General features: G+C 43.0%; 1 protein-coding gene across 1 annotated transcript; it reads right to left on the bottom strand.

Annotated features, from left to right (window-relative positions):
* Positions 1-7,156: 7,156 nt before the first annotated feature.
* Positions 7,157-9,526, bottom strand: LOC109776001 (uncharacterized). The gene is made up of 3 exons (XM_040395856.1): positions 9,137-9,526; positions 7,213-8,930; positions 7,157-7,163 (listed from the first exon to the last, which is right to left on the bottom strand). The coding sequence occupies exons 1-3, from the start codon at positions 9,524-9,526 to the stop codon at positions 7,157-7,159; spliced, it is 2,115 nt and encodes a 704-aa protein (XP_040251790.1).
* Positions 9,527-17,315: the final 7,789 nt, after the last annotated feature.

The following is a 17,315-nucleotide window of genomic DNA, read 5'->3' as shown; positions in this document are numbered from 1 at the left end:
ATATTCAATTGAACAAATAAACAAAAATATCCCATTTTGAATCAGCACGCAAAAAGCAAATTTGCCATAATATTCAATTGAACAAATAGTGTCCACAGGAAGAACATTCGTCAAATTTCGCAACAATTGCAATTGAACATATGGTAGCTAAATTCCAATGATTTGTCCACACATATATGCATTACATGTAGCGACCCGACCCGAATGGATCGAAGTCTCTGTGCTTAAGTGTCATCCCTGGATCGGTATGCTGACACACACAGTACTCGAGGATTTATAACAAAGATAAATCACATATATAAAGTAACGTAAATACTATTACCTCAGTCCATATAGCGGAAGTAACAACAAGGTTGTGGAGTCCCAACAACACCAACGGCAAAGTTGAGTGTAGACATCGTAACCCTAACATATCACTTACTCGTCGTAAGAATCCTGCAACATGAGACGTTGCAGCCCTGTAGGTCAGTACATTGAATGTACTGGCAAATTCACACCATAGGATAATGATGAATAATATCTACCACTACATGCATATTTGGCTGGTGGAGGCTTCTAAGTTTAATTTTGCATAAAGCTAATTTTTTCCTACAACAAAGGAATACATTTTATTTTACTACCAAGTTAAATTACACATATTGAGAAGGTAACCCCAACTCAATTCCAAAATTACCAAGTAATAATAACCCAACAATTTCATTAAATAGAGTGATGAGATCAAACCAATAATTCAAGTACCAGATATTCAAGATGTCCATAACCGGGGACACGGCTAATCATGATTAGTTTGTACACTCTGCAGTGGCTTGCGCACTTTTCCCCACAAGACTCGATCTCCTCCGTTGGATTTCTCGCACTACATGATGTTTGAGAAACGGATGATCAATACACAATCTTTATGAAGAGGTCCCCTTAACCGATAGATAGGCCGGTACACCTACAATTCCCCTACATCTGCTAGCCCATCATGGAAAGGATTCCCACAACTTACTCAACTATGCCAGAGCCCATAATGGCATGTGGCTACACACGGAAGTTTCTAGCATTAATGATCTTATGATCCCTTTGAGCCTGGGTGGCATTCCATAGGATGATCACACGGGTACCCCGGGATCTCCTAGGACAACACTGGATTCCCCAGGTGCCCGGGCAAGCCACTGGTATCCCCAGAGTGCCCCAACCATTCCACCCAGATGTGTATTAAAGTAGCGACCTTAGGTTTCCCTTAGTTATTATCTCTCACAACTTGCATGATTCTCACATACCAATCCACGTCTATGAGCATGGCTAAGCAATATGAGCATAACGTATATCCCCGGGGTGAATCAAAAAGGTAATAGGTTCCTGCCTCATCAACTACATAGCAATAACCACATGTTCCCAATCCTACTCATGCAATATTTGAGGATGTATGTAATGCAAGTAAAAATGGGTATAGGAAGAATATGATCAAAGTGTGAACTTGCCTTGTACTGTTGATGAAGATGCTTCACACTCATAATTCCTGATAGTTCCACTTGTCACACTCCGTTCAATCTATCGTGAGCAAGCAATTATAACCATACATAAGCAATCACTCAAAGACCCAAAAGAAAATGCAAAGGAAGATTGCGAAAACTCCAAAAGAACCAAATCACATTATTTTGCAAGATCATATCCTAATTTCGATGAAAGTGTGGTGATGGCTCAAGATGTTAGATTACACCTAGGGATTCAATTTGAAAAAGGAATCAATTAAAAATGCGCTACAATTTACAAGATATGATCAAATGAATGTTCGATTAGTTTGAAAGGTTCAAAAGTTGAAACTAATGATGCTGTAGGGAGTCAATAGGAACATGTAGGAAGAAGAATTACTAGATTGGAAATAATGGATCAAAAGATACAAGTAATTCGACATAGCATTAAATCTGCTTAGAATTTTGTGTGATAACTCTTTGTGGACTATGATCAAAATTATATGTTGAAAAGATAACACTAATTATATGAACGGAAAGATTTCTTGGATACAAATCCAACGCAATTGGATTCATCGCAAACGAAGTTACAGATAAAAAGATATGATCAAAAGAAGTTTGAATTTGAATATGAACAAATATTCGAAATTTGAAATTTTCAAAAAGTTGATGGGATAGGTTCACTGGATAGGTGGAATCAAGACAAAACTGTAGGCGTCGGTTTGATCTAATTTGGATGAACGAGTAAAAAGTTATGGCTATTTGAAAAATCAGGGTCAAACTGTTTTATGGAAGAAAAATAGCTATTGCTAAAAGATTTCTACACCTAAAGTATAAATACAGAGACTAATTGATAATCTAATTATTCTATCGTACTAGTCTAGAAATAATAAGCTATGGGGGTATCTAAAAAATGGGATTTTTACATCTGTGCCCCTAGTTCCTTAGCCATACTCAGTCATCCCCACGCTCTTAACTTTTGCTCACTTTTCCCCACTCCCTTGCCCGAAACCCTCAGAACTAGTCACAAACGGTGGATGCCGTCGGGTCAGTGCTTTGACCGTTAACTCTGACGAGTGGGGCCACGCTGACTGTGTCGCCCGTTGGACCTGATGAGTGGGGTCGCGGCAGACGGTGCCGCGGTTAGCCCGTTGCGCCGTGGTTAGACTTGGGCCGTGCGCGCGCTGCAACGACAGAAGCCTGTTATGCATGCACGACATGTCCAGCTAGCCTGCATGCATGCACGTAGCTAGCCTACCTGCATGCGCCACCGCCCGCCGCCACGATGCGCTGACCGGCCTCTTTTTCATGCGAGCCGCCACGGACGCTGACCGGCCTCATTTTCACGCGAGCCACCACGGACGTAGGGACGGTTGCTGCCGCTGGTTCGTATCATCTCCCACGCGTGTCTCCTCGATGTAGAGCATTGTTTCACCCTTTTCGATCCACTCGCATCTATTCAACGTGGCAATTAAAGTGGCATATCGATCGACGCGGCTCGTTTGAACGTAGCAAATCCAAAGCGCGGCCGGTGCCACTCCCCTTCCCTTACCCTTTCCCTATTTAAACCACCACCCCTCCACCTATTCTCCACACATCCATTTGCGCCGCCCCCTTCTCTTCTTCACCCAAACCAAGAGCACTCTCAAAGCGAGGCAAGGATGCAGTACAATGGCCCCACCTTCGAGCTCCCACCGACCGTGCCGGAGAGAGGGTATCCGGCCGACGTCGTCATGGAGAGGACGCTCCGCGTGTGGGCGTTCTCACGCTGGAGGGGTGCAAGGGGGTTTGCCGAGTGGTTCCTCCATGCGGGCTTCGCCCACCTCCCGGCGGGCTCGCCGGTGATGTTCCGACTGGAGGAAGTGCGTCCAAACTCTAGGACTCCGCCGATAGGGCTCGCCATCACCTTCACCTACAGATTTGATGCGTACTACCTCCTCGGCAAGGTGTTTTGGTGTGGATGCGAATTCATCGCATTCACAACCCACAACATCTTCAAAAACTTCGACTGCATCTTCCCCACCCGCGATGGTATGCACAGCCTCCCCTACTACATCAGCCAGGACGGCATGGAGAGGGAGCGGTGAAGAGAAGGCGCCGTGAAGATGGTGGTGAAGTCCCGGTCTCGATCGTGAGCTTGTCTTGCCCTAGGGTGTTAGGGCTTTTTATCTTTTATATATTTCTATCTTAATTATGTCGTTGATTGTACCGTGAACTTTTAATCTTTGTCGTGTTATCCCCTAAGAACTTTGTTATGCTTGCTACCCTTATTTGATATGTCGTTGGTTATCAGTGTTTCTGCTTGCTATTTCTATCTTATTTGACATGAGATAAATCGCTAGATGGATATGGTGCCGTACACGAGCCCTTCTGCTAAATCAATCAATGATTGAGTATTCCTCAATGAAAACCGGCAAGTTTTCGCCCATTTAGAGTAGGGTCAAGTTTTCGCACGTGCGGATAATGGAGTAGTTGAAGTGTCAAAAAGGAAACTAAAGCTAGAAAAATGAGCCATGTTGATGTTGAAAAGAAGAAGAAAAGCTATTTTTTTTGAATTGTTGGTGGCCCTATTCCATATATTGTATGAACAAAAACAAGCTAATTTTTGAATAGTTTGTGGACTATGCTATGGTTTAGGGTACCCTATGTTTTATGTAAGAAGTATGCCATGGTTGCTACTTTTTATGTTATGGATGTATGCTTGCTACGTGAGATATCGGTCGATGGATATGGTGCCGTAGCCGAGCCGTAGACAAGCTCTCTAGATGGATATGATGCCATAGCCGAGCCTAGACACGCTCTCTAGATGGATATGCTGGCTAATGGTGCCACCGGACTTTATTTTGTGTTAGGGGATCCCTTATTTTAGACGTGGTTTCAGATGGATATCATGATCTACATAATTAAGTCTGACATGTTCTTAATAAAAAAACAAAAACAAAAAATCATGTATACAATATTTTTCTTGCTACAAAAACTTGTTTATAATACCTGCATGTCAAAAAATGAAAGTTTTGTGCCGTAGGCTATATACAGAAGGAAATTGCCATGATATGTACAAATAAATTTGACATGTGCAAGTCCAACAATAAATCGATTTACCATCATGCACTATTTTTGTTCGGCATGGCAATAAATGGATTTACTATGGCAATAATCAAGGGAAAAAACATAGCCAGCGTGTGGGCCTTCAACACTCAACGCAATGAGACGGCCCAACCAGAGCTTAGTTTCAATTTGGGCCCTAGAACTACGTTTTTTCTTCTTCTGCGGTCGGTGTTGTCTGACGAAACTGAAAGTGTACAAAACTGATAAAACTGACATGATCCACAAATTAAGCAAAACAGAGCATAGAGCACATCATCCACAAATTTAAGCAAATCGTAGAGCACATGATCCACAAATTTAACCAAATCTAGAGCACATGACACCACACTAATAACATCTCTAACGAGTGATGACCAGCAAGTAAGCAAATCCTAGAGCAACTACACAAAAATAAAAGGGATAAAATCCTAAAGCTATCAGATTCGCCTGCTTGTTCAATTGAATCATCTGCTTCAAGTTCTTGTTCATCTTCTTTATTTCCCCCTTCAGATCTGCATCCCCAACTGTCAGAGCAGCACTTTCAGAGACCAAATTCGTTGTTGCTGACGGCAAATTGAGCTCCCGGGTTGGGGCCCCATTGAATTGAATCCGCTTAACGTAGTCATCCAGCCATTCAAAATGTGTGCATTTCTTCACGATCTGAATCGAAAAAATGAACCCTAAATCCCAGATCGAAAAAGAATTAAAAGCAAATAGAAAAAGAAATTAGAGAAAAATCATGAGATCTAACCTGCCCCTCTGGCTTGCTCTCGCATTTCATGAACTCACACCCATAGTTGCCATTCTCGACCTCCTTCGAAGTCAACCGTATCAGTGTGGTGCTGCATGGGCAGTCAGGACATCGCTCCATGGGAAGTGGACCATACTGGGTCCACGAGGGGCGGAAGGCTGAAGTGGAGCTCGACATATCGCCCAAAGTCGCCGAAGAAGAAGAAGCAGAGGAGTGGCTCTTCTCGTCGCCGGAGAAGAAGTAGCAGAGGAGTGGCTCCTCTCATCGCTGCAGAATAAGCACCAGAATAAAGGGGGTACCCGAAGAAAGGGGAGGCACAACCAACAAGTCTCGCGGATCGCCCCACGATCCAACGATGCGGAGCCGTCCATGTGATCCAACGGCGCGGAGCCTGGTCGCAGCCTGCCCTTGGAATTACTTCTAGAAGACCACATCTCAGGGTTGTCGCTTAGCGCTAGGGTATGATCGGATGGCTGACGTTCGGAGCTAGGGTTAGGCAAAACCCCGCGGGGTTTAGAGGGGTTTTGAGCTGGTCAACGGGGTTTCAAAGGCTTTGACTAAGCATAAATAATTTAAAAAAATCAAAAAAAATTAAACCTTCGCCGTTCGTCGTTTTATAGGACACACTAACGAGGAAAAATACTAAACTTGGTATACGTACATTTAGAGAAAAAAACCTAGCTAGGACGATCGAGGTAAAATGAGCACCATTAATTAAAAAAATAAAAAAATATAAAACCTGCGCACAATGTTGTCTTGTGTGACATGTTACCAACCAAAAATCATAAACTTTGTCTATGGACATTTTCATGAAAAAACCTTCACACATATGAGCTATCATGTACAACGTTTCATAGAGAAAAAGGAGAGGAGGTAGGGTTTCCCTTCGGTTTTTGAATTTTTTAAAAAAAATTCAAAAAATCACCAAAGCTTGATTTCAAAGTGAATAAGAAGGATCTGAACTTAGTTTTCCATTTTCATATGGTAAACGTGTTTTTAATGGTTTTTCTATTAAAGTATATTTTTTTGAATAAAAGTGAAAAATAGAAAGATTAATTCAATAAATAGTGATTCTTCGAATCTACACTATATAGATTGATTTGGTGTTAATAAAAAATATTTGGCTCATTTGGAGTAGGTCCAAAAAAACTTGATTACAAATGGGGCTGTTTACCCTAGCTTGGGAGCTCATTTGGAGCACATTTCTCATGACTACAAGTTTTGTAGACGCAAAAGAGATCGGATTGATCAGCCTAATTATAATAGTTCAGCAAACTGTGCAACTCACACCATAGGGGAATGGACTGAAGTGTTGGTTCAAATTCAAAGTTTGCCTAAAATTCCAAGTTTGCCTGAGTAGTTCAAATTCAAAGTTTACATATAGAATTATTACACCTTACAAGTTTTCACAGTACTTCAAATTGATGACAGAATCCTTATTAAAAATCTTTAAAGTTCAAAGTTTATGACTTTCATTCAAGTTCAAATTCAAATCTTTGCCTTGCTCCTTGTGTTCCGGGATGGGTTAACCATCTTGCTTCTGGTTTCCCTGGCTGGGATACTTTGTGCATTTGAAAGCTTTGTTTTGTTGCTTCTGATCTTCACTTCTGGTGGTGGCGGTTTTGTTAAGCTTTGACTGATCGAGCAAGTGATGACCAGTTGACGGTCATCTATGGGCTCACTAATCTTTAAAGGAACTTCAGACAAAATAACTTCCTCCTCTCTTATAGCTTCAAAACCTTCGTAAGCCATGGTTTCAAATTCCGCATCGGATGATGGTTCAACCGAAGTTTCTTCCTCTCTAGGTCTTTTCTTTCTTGTGCCTCTAATTATCCTAGAGCTGGGTCAAACAGAAATAAGCTTAGCCACTGATAAAAAAAAGAACAAATGCAAAAAATGGAAAGATTGCACACATACCAAGCTGCTACTTCAGTTGCTTCATTCTCTAAGCTTGTTGCATTCTCCTCTGCTGCTGCATTATCCTCTAAACTTGCTGCATTCTCCTCTGCTGCTGCATTCTCCTCTGCATTTGCTGCTGCCCATTGTTCCTCTTCTCCAAATGATGCATCAACTGGATTGGTACAACGTCTAGCAATATGCCCTAAGATACCACATCTTTTGCACTTACGCTGTTTTTTTACACGACCCTCTTCACCAGCTCTTATCCTGTTTTTCCTTGGTCTTCCTGGTGGTCTAGTTAGTACAGGAGAATGGAGTTTGAACCCTAGGTCTACTATGTTCCATTGGTCTTTTCCCAAGAGTGCAGGCACATTTTCAGCATAAGCAGCCCTAAATTTGGCAACAGAGAAATATTCAGAGCAATACTGATCAACTTCACCATCTTCACCTCCAATAACAGTCATGAGATGTAGGGCATGTATGCACGGCTTCCCGCGGATCTGCCATTGCCTACAGCTACATTCATTGGTTGCAAGGTTCACTGGATATCTCCATTCCCTATTTTTACTATCAGTGTATGTCACCTCAGCCTCGTATGTCGACGGTCGAATGCATTTCATTCTTAGTCCTCTTGCCTTGGCATGCAATGCCTTAATCAAAGATGGGAGCATAAGATGGCCAACATATTGTGTTTCTGCAATTCTTTTACGAAGAGCCATCTTTACCATGATCATCTGCCTGATCTTATCAAATGCTTGCCACAACAAAAGCCCTTTCACTGACTTGAACTTTGCATTGAAACACTCAGCGAGGTTATTGTTCACATAGTCTACTTTGCAGATTTCATTGAATTTTCTTCTTGACCACAGCTTCCCACGATGTTCATCCATGTACTCCTTCACCAAAGGATTATGAGCATACAACACTCTCAAATGGTGCTCATGCTTCCTCAAGCTGCATGTGTATGATGCTGGCCATAGATTCTCATCATAAACTTTTCCTTTGAATTTCTTTTTAAAATTCTGCGATAGGTGTCGCATACATTCCCTATGTTCCACTCCAGGGAATACAATTTCTATTGCAGTTTCTAAACCCATGCAAGCATCTGTGTGTATAACTAAACCTGAGGGTGTACCTATAATGTTGCGCAACTGCTGCAGAAACCAAACCCAACTCTCCTCACTCTCTACCTCCAACACACCAAATGCAACTGGGAATAGCCAGTTGTGTCCATCAATTGCAGAAGCTGCTGCTAGCTGGCCTCTCCATCTTCCATTCAAAGCAGTTGCATCGATAGCCAAATAGGGCCTACAACCATTCAAAAACCCCTTCCAGCAAGCCTTGAAACAAACAAAAGCCCTCCTGAAGCACTCCTTCTCTATTGCCTTCCCTTTTAATTTGTACTTAACTGTATGCTTGTCAATCTCTACAACACTCCCTGGACTAGCCGTCTCCACTTCAGCTTTGAAGGTGTAAAGCAACTGAAAACTCTCATTCCATGGACCACTAATCCTATCAAGAGCCCTTTCCTTAGCATAGAAAATCTTCATGTATTGTACATTAATCTTGTACTTCTCAAATAGCTTCCCATGGAGTGCTGTTGGACCAATTGTTGGTGTTTCCCTCACCCAATCCAAGATTGCATCTGCCACCCACCTAGTCTTTGCAAGCTTAGATCTGTCCTTCCCCCCCCCCCCTCCAGGTGGGCAAGTGTGCCTGTGTGGGTTGCTTTTTATCTGAAACAAAATGAAAAATGATGTCAAATACAATTAAGAAACAGTACACATGATCTGAATATAGAATGGATAAATAATCTGATAACAATATTCAGTTGTAATACCTGAATCAATTTGCTCTTTCACATAGTGGATGCATGCAACCTCCACCTACACCTATCATAAGGGCAATGAACAGTGAATCTTCCTGGCTCGCTCCTATCAACCTCATAAGAGTTTTCAGTGAGAATGCAATATGTAGTCACTGCATTACGACAATCCACCATCGATTCGAATATGGTTCCTGGAGTAAGGTCAGGATTCTCCCTATTCCACTCAATTGTTGGCATGTCCTCACCATCATTTTCTTGTAAAAATAAGGAGTCAATGTTCTCCTCCCTCTCTTCATCATCAATGTCATCAAATCTAGCACGGCTGCTAGGCTCCTCTGCATATTCATCTTCCATTGCCTGTTGACTGACTCTATCTACTAGTTCAGGGAATAGAATCTCATCCTCATCATCATGTCGAGGCACTTCCTCGTCAGGCTCTACATCTACTTCTACATCAGGTGCAGAAGGGAGAGGAGAAGTGGCAGAATTAGCGGCAGCCGACATGTTGTGGCTTTCAGAACCACTAGGTTTACTTGGTCTCGACCTACAAGGAGTGCGAGGACGCTCGCTATTAGCAGAGACAGATGATGTCTGAACACCCTTCGGGATACGTTGTTTGCGTGCCTGAAGCACACCGATATGGATTTTACCGAAACGGCTGTCAGCATTCAAACTAAATAGCAATCCCAGATGCTCATCACAAGTTAATGGGAGAAATCTCTGCTCGGTACTGTCGAAATATCTCAGTTCAACAGCATCGGCAGGGCTCCACGGATACTCACAACAGAGTGCCTCACGGAAATCTCTGAATGAAACGGTGGTTTCTACCACTTTAGGATAGAAAAATCCAGAAATCACACACGGTTTAGTTCCACGCAGCTCGCTAGTTTCCATTCTAACCGCCAGCCGAAAAGCAAGTGCAGGATCAACCCTATTCGATTGAAATAAGATAAAGGGCGCAGTTAGGCCGAAAATTTTCAGATAAATTGCACTAATTCACGCCAACAGTGGTCAAATACAGCCTAATTTACGGATCTCCTAATCAATTTGAGAGGAAAACGATGCTTACCCAGGTGGAATCCATGAATTATCAGCTTCTGATTCGACCCAATCATCTCCACGGTCGATGGGCCAGACAGGGTGCCCCCCCAACATCGCTTCCTAATCCTAGATGGGGAGAGAGGGTAGATGCGGCGGAGGCGGCAAGAGTGCAGTGGAGGCGGCACGACAGCAGCAGAGGCGGCACGACAGCGGTGGAGGGGGCGGCGCGGAAGCGACCGGATCAGATTCAGGTTACCGTGAGTGTCAGTTTCGCGGCCCCACTGGTTATCACGTAATGGTCAAAATGTGGACTCCGCCCTACGCGGCCCCACTAGTCAGAGTTAACGGTCAAGCCATTGACCCGACGACAACATCCGCTGTGACCAGTTCTGATGGTTTCAGGCAAGGGAGTGTGGAAAAGTGAGCAAAAGTTAAGAGTGTGGGGATGAATGAGTAGAACTAACAAACCAGGGGCATAGAAATAAAAATCCCTAAAAAATACAAAGAAAAATACCTTTATAAGGTAGAGAAAAGACGAATTCGGAGAGAGGAGACAACTTCCAGAAGTCCCGCCGGAGAGAATAAATATATATTTTTCTTTAGTGAATCTAGTCAAACCAAAATATTGATTTATCCCGAATCAGATGATTTTTGAAGGCTCTATAGATCTATATTTATATGTGGAAAAGAGGTTTAGGGGTCAAAGGCTAGACAATGTGGGACTAAACATATACGTACGCAGATGAAATTTGAAAAGATCATACGCATGGGCTAAAAGTTCGGCTCGGCCGCGCGCTGTAGGTTTTTTTTGATTCGGTTAACTGAAAAAAAACATTTGTGAAAAAGAAAATCTGAGGAAATAATATGGCCGGTTGGGTCTAGCCCATATAGGAGAGAAGAAAAATAAAATGATGGGGCGCTCGATGCCACTATGCAGCGCACGTGGGCGACTGTTAGTTCCAGGCGCATGCGCAGTTTAAAAAAAATAGAAACAGACAAGGAAAAACTGAATAACGAAAATAAAATAAAATTTTATATAGGCATATTATATATCAAAATTTTCATACGAAGATTTCCTAAAACATGAACTATTTTTCAAGGGCAAATAAGTTCAACAAAAAAATAAATAAAGCAAACAGTGCAACTAGCTCATTTAAAAACCAAATAAAAATATTTTAAAATACCAAAATGATTTCAAACCCATTTTTCTCCAATTTTCTAATGTAGGGAATCATTTTACCCTATTTTCCATATATTTTATTTTTGGAGAAAAATAATTTGAATAAAAACCAGATAACTCCAAATTAAAAATGGTTTTCAAAATACCTTCAAAGGGACTTTAAATTTGATTCTTTTAAACTTCCAACTCATATTTCATATGATTTGAAGAAGTCATTATATCTTCTCTCTTGAAAATCATTGGGTTGCGTAAAGTTTCTGAATTTGAAATATTTCCAAATGAAATTCCAATATTTTCAAAACCCTTTTAATTTTAAATAGAAGAAGTCATGTCATCTTCTCTCTAGGGTTTTGTGTTTGAAAAGAATTTGAATTCATGGAGATCAGAAAGCAAAGTGAAAGTTTGGGAAAGTCCTTTTATTCCCTCTCATTTAACTTTCAAAAAGTTTCAAATTTCACTCAATTTCACACAAGCAACCACACCATAATCAAGCAAACAGTCAAAACTATTTATTTAATATAACATTCCAAAATTTAGAATTTTGGGATGTTACATTACATAATTAATCAAAGTGTACGAAATACGAAGACCTCATCAGATGGAAAACAATGGATCCATGCGTTATATGTTTAGCGGCTAACGCTTACTCAATGTTTTAGGAGAACGCATGCTAAAATCTTCATTATCACCAATGGGATTGATGTAGTGATCCAGGAAGAAGTCACTGATAAATCTCCGAACCATCAGCAATTCAGCGGCCGAGAGCGGTTCAGGGGTCCTCGGTTTTAAGATGAGCTGTAGTATTTTTAAGATCAGAATGTGCCATATGAGTGGAGTAGAAGATATTAATTAAGATAGACTTACTGGTACTAACTCGCAGGATCGTCAGAACTATCAGCAGATTTGCAGATGGAGATCATGTGTCTACAGACATAGTATGCACAAAGGTTGGTCCCTGCTTCTTGCTGAGGACACTGAATTTTTTTGTACAAAATTAGTCATGTATTTGTCCTGTTAGGAACAACCTAACCGGTGTTAGATGTATTACTTTTTCTTTGGACAAAATAGAAAGAGTTTATTTAGAAGCTTGAACATTTGACTAGCATAAGGAAAGGTATTTGCAGACTGTTGGATAAATTTTCCGAAAATAACGGATATCGGTGTGTTACCGGAGAAACGATCTCGTGCTTCAGAGGTTGTTCCATCTTGAACAGGTTCCCTGGTTTAGTTTTCCACAATGCGAGCACACTACAAATGATGATGAATTTTGACAACATCAATTATTGAACCAGATATGAATGCAAATTAATTTCAATGTCATAGAATTCAATACCTATCCAAGAATTCCTGAACATGCATCAGATCCTGAGTGTTTTTTGACTCTCTGAGAGAATCGATGTAGTAAAATGTGTTCTTGTTTGGAACAATGAATACCAATATCCAGTGATTGCTACATATTAAGAAAGCCATGAACTTACGAATGATGTCGAAATCTGAAAGACAATTAGCGTGTGCATGGTTGTTTACTTGACTTACCGTTCATGATATGGCCAGAGAAATGATTCTGCATGGGACGTGTTTTCGAAGATACGAACGACTGTGTTAATGGCCCAGTCCCGTCGGTCCTTACCATCTAATGCTGTGCCATTTGCTAATGCAGGATCTATGAAATAGACACTCTCCCTTTTTCTTCTTTGCGTGTTCAATCCCTTGAGAGGAATAAAATGCAGTTAGCTGTTTATCATTTACAACCTTGTATGGAGAAGTTGATCAGAGTTTGTTAAGTACTTACAAAATCAGGCATCTAACAAGAGTGGCATCGAGCACGTTGAAGTTGAAGAAGAGATGTAAGTCCTCGAAACTCACATTGATGGAACCAATATCGTGTCGGAAATGATCTCTATTGTAGTGGACTAGCAAAGCATGATGTCCTGCTGACATTTGATCCATGCAATATTCATGTAACTTGCGGCAACTGGAGCTGCACTCATCAAAGTATTTGCCAACAAGAAATGGCTGGCCATGGACGTAATTGCGTGCTTCAAGTATGTCTGCTTTACTTTTAGCAAGCAACAATTCTACTTCATCATCCATGGCATCAGAAATAATATTACACCCTGATTCAAACAAGCTGCTGTTAATATGGTTCTGGGTGATGAGTACTTTAAGTAAGAGGCAATCATTCTCTTTCCTCTTCACTCTCCCGCTGCGCTTCCTCGTGGTCGTGGGTGTAGCCTTTTTGGCCACTTCCTTCTTGGTACTTTAAGCATTTCTGGTAGAACGTCTGGTTGGCTGCAAGGTAGACTGCCGAGCAGACGGTGAAGCTTGGACGGACTGCTTAGCAGACGGTTTATCTATGCCGGACCGCTAAGCTGGTTGTGATGCCGTGACGAACTGTTGGGCTGTAGGAGCAGAGGCATCAGACTGCTGACCATGCGTTGAAGCTATGTCAGGTTTCTCGCAGGTGGTGCCAACTTGTCGGTGTGCTAAGGAGGTCGTGCCAATGCGTTGGTTTGCTGAGCAGGAAGTGCTGACGCATGTATGCTTATCACGCGCCTGCGGACCGACGGACTGATGCGCAGTCGGTTCTGGACCTACAGACTGCTTAGCAGGCGGTTTTGAAGCATCAGACTGCTTAGCAGTCTGTTCCACCAGGTTGGTCTGTTGAGCATGTGTGCAGCTGGGTCTGCCCCCGCTGCTTCAGCGGCCGGCATCTGAACCGGTGGTGCGTCATCAACAGTTGTAGGCCTTGCCACTAGCTGCTTTGGGAAGAAGGATGACATGGCATGTACGCCACAAAGTCGGGCTGGCTGATCACAGGTTGATGCATCAGCCCGCGAGAGCTGCTGTGGCAAGGAGAGCGTCACCGGTTGAGGGGCGACAGTGGTTGCTCTTGGCGGGGCTTCAGGAAGCTCATCGATGAACACTGTTTCCTTTCGTGGCCACTGGATGTGATGTAAAAATGTTTCTCCCAAGGTCCTTTGCTCATAGAAGTCTCCTAGGACATTCTTCAGGGCAAATTCATTGAATCCAGGCTTTACTTCAGTCACGTAGCACTTCACACAACCCGACTTCAATGGCACATTGTCCAAAAAGAGGCCATCTTCCAAGAAGGGTGGGCAAACCCAGGCTGTTGCACATTTTAATGTACCTTCATAATGTGTAAGCACGCCCTTCAGTCTGTCTTTCATTCCAGATAGATCAGATATAGCATCATCACGAGAAGCTGCAGTCTCAGTGTCACTGGGGTCAGTTGATGCACATCTACTCTTGTGCAGTGTTGTCGCGCAATAAGTAGCATCCTCCATGCCCGCCTCCCCTTCCATCTGCTGGCTATCTGTCAGTGTTAGAGTCTACTACATCGTCATTGACTCCTCAACATCCTTTTGAACATCCGGATAAATCTCCTTCTTCAACCTTTCATAGAATGCATTCTGCTTCATTTCACTCCTCGCTTTTTTCATGCTGAGCCTCTCTTCTTTGCTGAGTGTGAAAGCCCTCTTGTGCGGGACATTAACACCTATACCCCTTGCACGACCAGGGGCTCTTTTGTGTCCAGAGCAATGGACAGAATTTCACATGGCCCCGAGTTCCTGTAGAACCTTCCAGGGATCTTGGAAGCCTCTAACATCACTTCATACAGTTTGGCGTCACGTGCGTTTTCAAAGTAATAAGTTCCGTCATCACATCTCTTTGCACGTGCCCGCAAGTAGTCTCTGGTGCGTTCACCCCTGATTTCACTAAAGGCTGGATTCTCACCCGTCGCTACCGCTTCTTTGTCCTCATGTTCCCATATCAGTTTCATGCCGTAGTATCCGGCCACACCCATACGGTGGGGGTGTATGTTCTTCTTGTGAAGTTCTGATTGCTTCAAACTCTTCTCAGCAAACTCTTTAGTTGCCCTGACCCTTTTGAATTCTACCCAGTCTTCCTTTGTAATTTGGGGGTATGCGGGGATTGGGTCCTTGCCTTCACTCAAGTACTTCTTGTATAGCACGTGCTTCCAGTTTCTCCAAGCATCCCTAGCCTTCTTCAGTGCAGCGTGTTCCACCTGCATTCTCCACTGCTCTGGAACGTTGAAGTGATCCATGATCTCCCGGACTATCCTTCGCCGTGTTTCTGTGTCAGCCTTCCGAAACCCCGGCAGATTAATGTTGAGCCTTGCCTTGCCAACAAATCCACACACACTCCTGAACCTCATGTGTGCTTTATCTGGTTTAGTTGGAGCCCAAGACTTTAAATCAATCTCGGTTACTTCATATACACCTTTAGGCTGGTGTGTGGGCTTCCTTGGAGCGTTCCTCCGTGTACTGACCGGAAGGGTAATTGCTGCAGCTCTATCCCGTTCAAGACTACTTGATCCCTCACAATCTGCTGAAGACCTAGGGTTGTCCGAATCAGATGAAGATACATGGCCTGAATGAGTGCTATCGCTGCTACTCGGCATCTATAGAGAACACATGCAAAACTCAGGAAAGGAGGATAAGCATAACACTAACAACTTTGTATCAAGCTTTCTAAACATGCCATGGAATAATTTAGAAAATGTACGGCTAATTTGTTAAGTTTGTGTGACTTGGGCGCCCGCGATATGTAAATAGGCAGTAACTTATTGGAACAAATACAACTTATATGTAGTAAGGAAGGTAGATAATGAACATATATACAATCTCCGTTATTTTATAGCCAATTTGGGAACATACGGAACCAAATTGGAAGAGGGATTGTGAGGAAATATGCCTCACCGCGATGGAGAGCAGTAACTAACAGGCTTCTTAATGCAAACCCAGCCGGACCACAGGAGAGGCGAGGGTTACTGCATCGATATGCTCGAGGGTGGCTGGCGAGCAAACGAAGACGGCGAGGCATGGGCCGCCGCGTGTTGGGGACGACAGTGGAGGTAGGCTTGACGCCGAAGAGCGGGCACACGACCGAGGTGAGCACGGCGGCGTCGGAGAGGGTTCTGCTGTGGATCTGGGGGAGGGAGGAGCTGGCGGAGGAGATTTGGTGGACTAGTTGAGTGAAACGCGGGCGGACGGTGGGGGGGTGTTGGGGACTCCGGGTGTTAGCGGCCTAGGTGAAAAGGGTGAAAAATATCCCCGGTCGCTGCGCGCGCGGAAAGGCCTATACAAACGGTTGCCTCTAAGCGCTCGTGTGCACAGACAGAATAATTTCGTTTGAAATGAAGACGTACTAATTTTGAAATGAAGACGTAAGTTCATCGTTTCGCCTCTAAATTTTTCCCACGTAAACCAATCACAATTTTACCACGGGTTTGATTTGCTGGCGCATTTCAGGTCTCGTGTGCTATATGTAAGACATTTTTTGGCATTTACCGTGCATGTTGGCATATAAATCAATTCCTAGTCAGACTGCATTTCCTGTCAAAAGGGATGAGGATTGCCGTTTGATCTGGGAGCATCCAACGGTGCAGACGTACGATCCGTGGGGTTTGGGTTCTGGCCAATCAGAACACACGACTCAGATCGCGCACGCAGCAAGGGGGGCATCGGCCACGGTTTGGTAGGCACACGGCTTTCGTGTGTGAACCGTGTGCTATTTGAAAACATTTTTTGGGAGGGGCTATTTGAAAACATGTACATGTGTTGTGGAAAGGGTTGAGGATCGCCGTTCGATCAAGGAGAATCCAACGGTGCAGACGTACGATCCGTGGGGTTTGGGTTCCGGCCAATCAGAACGCACGACTCAGATCGCGCGCATGGCAGAGGGGGGGGGGGTGCATTGACCACGGTTTAGTGGACACACGGCTTTCGTGAGTGAACCGTGTGCTCTTTGAAAACATTTACATTACCTAACATCATATTTTTGTTCGAATGAAAACATGAGTTCATCGTTTCGCCTCCATTTTTTTCACGGTAAGAAATCACAATTATAGTGGAGAGTGTCATATACTAGTATCATATAGTGTATGATACTACCTTTAATTAATTATAGCGCATAGTATAATACATAGAGTATAGTATCATATATAGATCATATGTATTGCCATGCATGACACAAATTAGCATCGCATTTAACATGATACAGTATCTATCTATATGTTACTCCAAC

Source organism: Aegilops tauschii, chromosome 7 (assembly GCF_002575655.3).
Source record: "Aegilops tauschii subsp. strangulata cultivar AL8/78 chromosome 7, Aet v6.0, whole genome shotgun sequence".
In the NCBI taxonomy this organism is placed as follows: domain Eukaryota; kingdom Viridiplantae; phylum Streptophyta; class Magnoliopsida; order Poales; family Poaceae; genus Aegilops; species Aegilops tauschii.
The sequence above is the reverse complement of the archived record's forward strand: the minus strand, read 5'-3'. Positions and strand labels throughout refer to the sequence as shown.

Excerpts from the sequence above, each read along its gene's own strand:
- LOC109776001 (XM_040395856.1), bottom strand. The coding sequence starts at position 9,526 with ATGTCGGCTGCCGCTAATTCTGCCACTTCTCCTCTCCCTTCTGCACCT. Across the intron at positions 8,931-9,136 it reads TCACTGAAAACTCTTATGAG|ATAAAAAGCAACCCACACAG; the intron begins GTTGATAGGAGC and ends ATTTTGTTTCAG.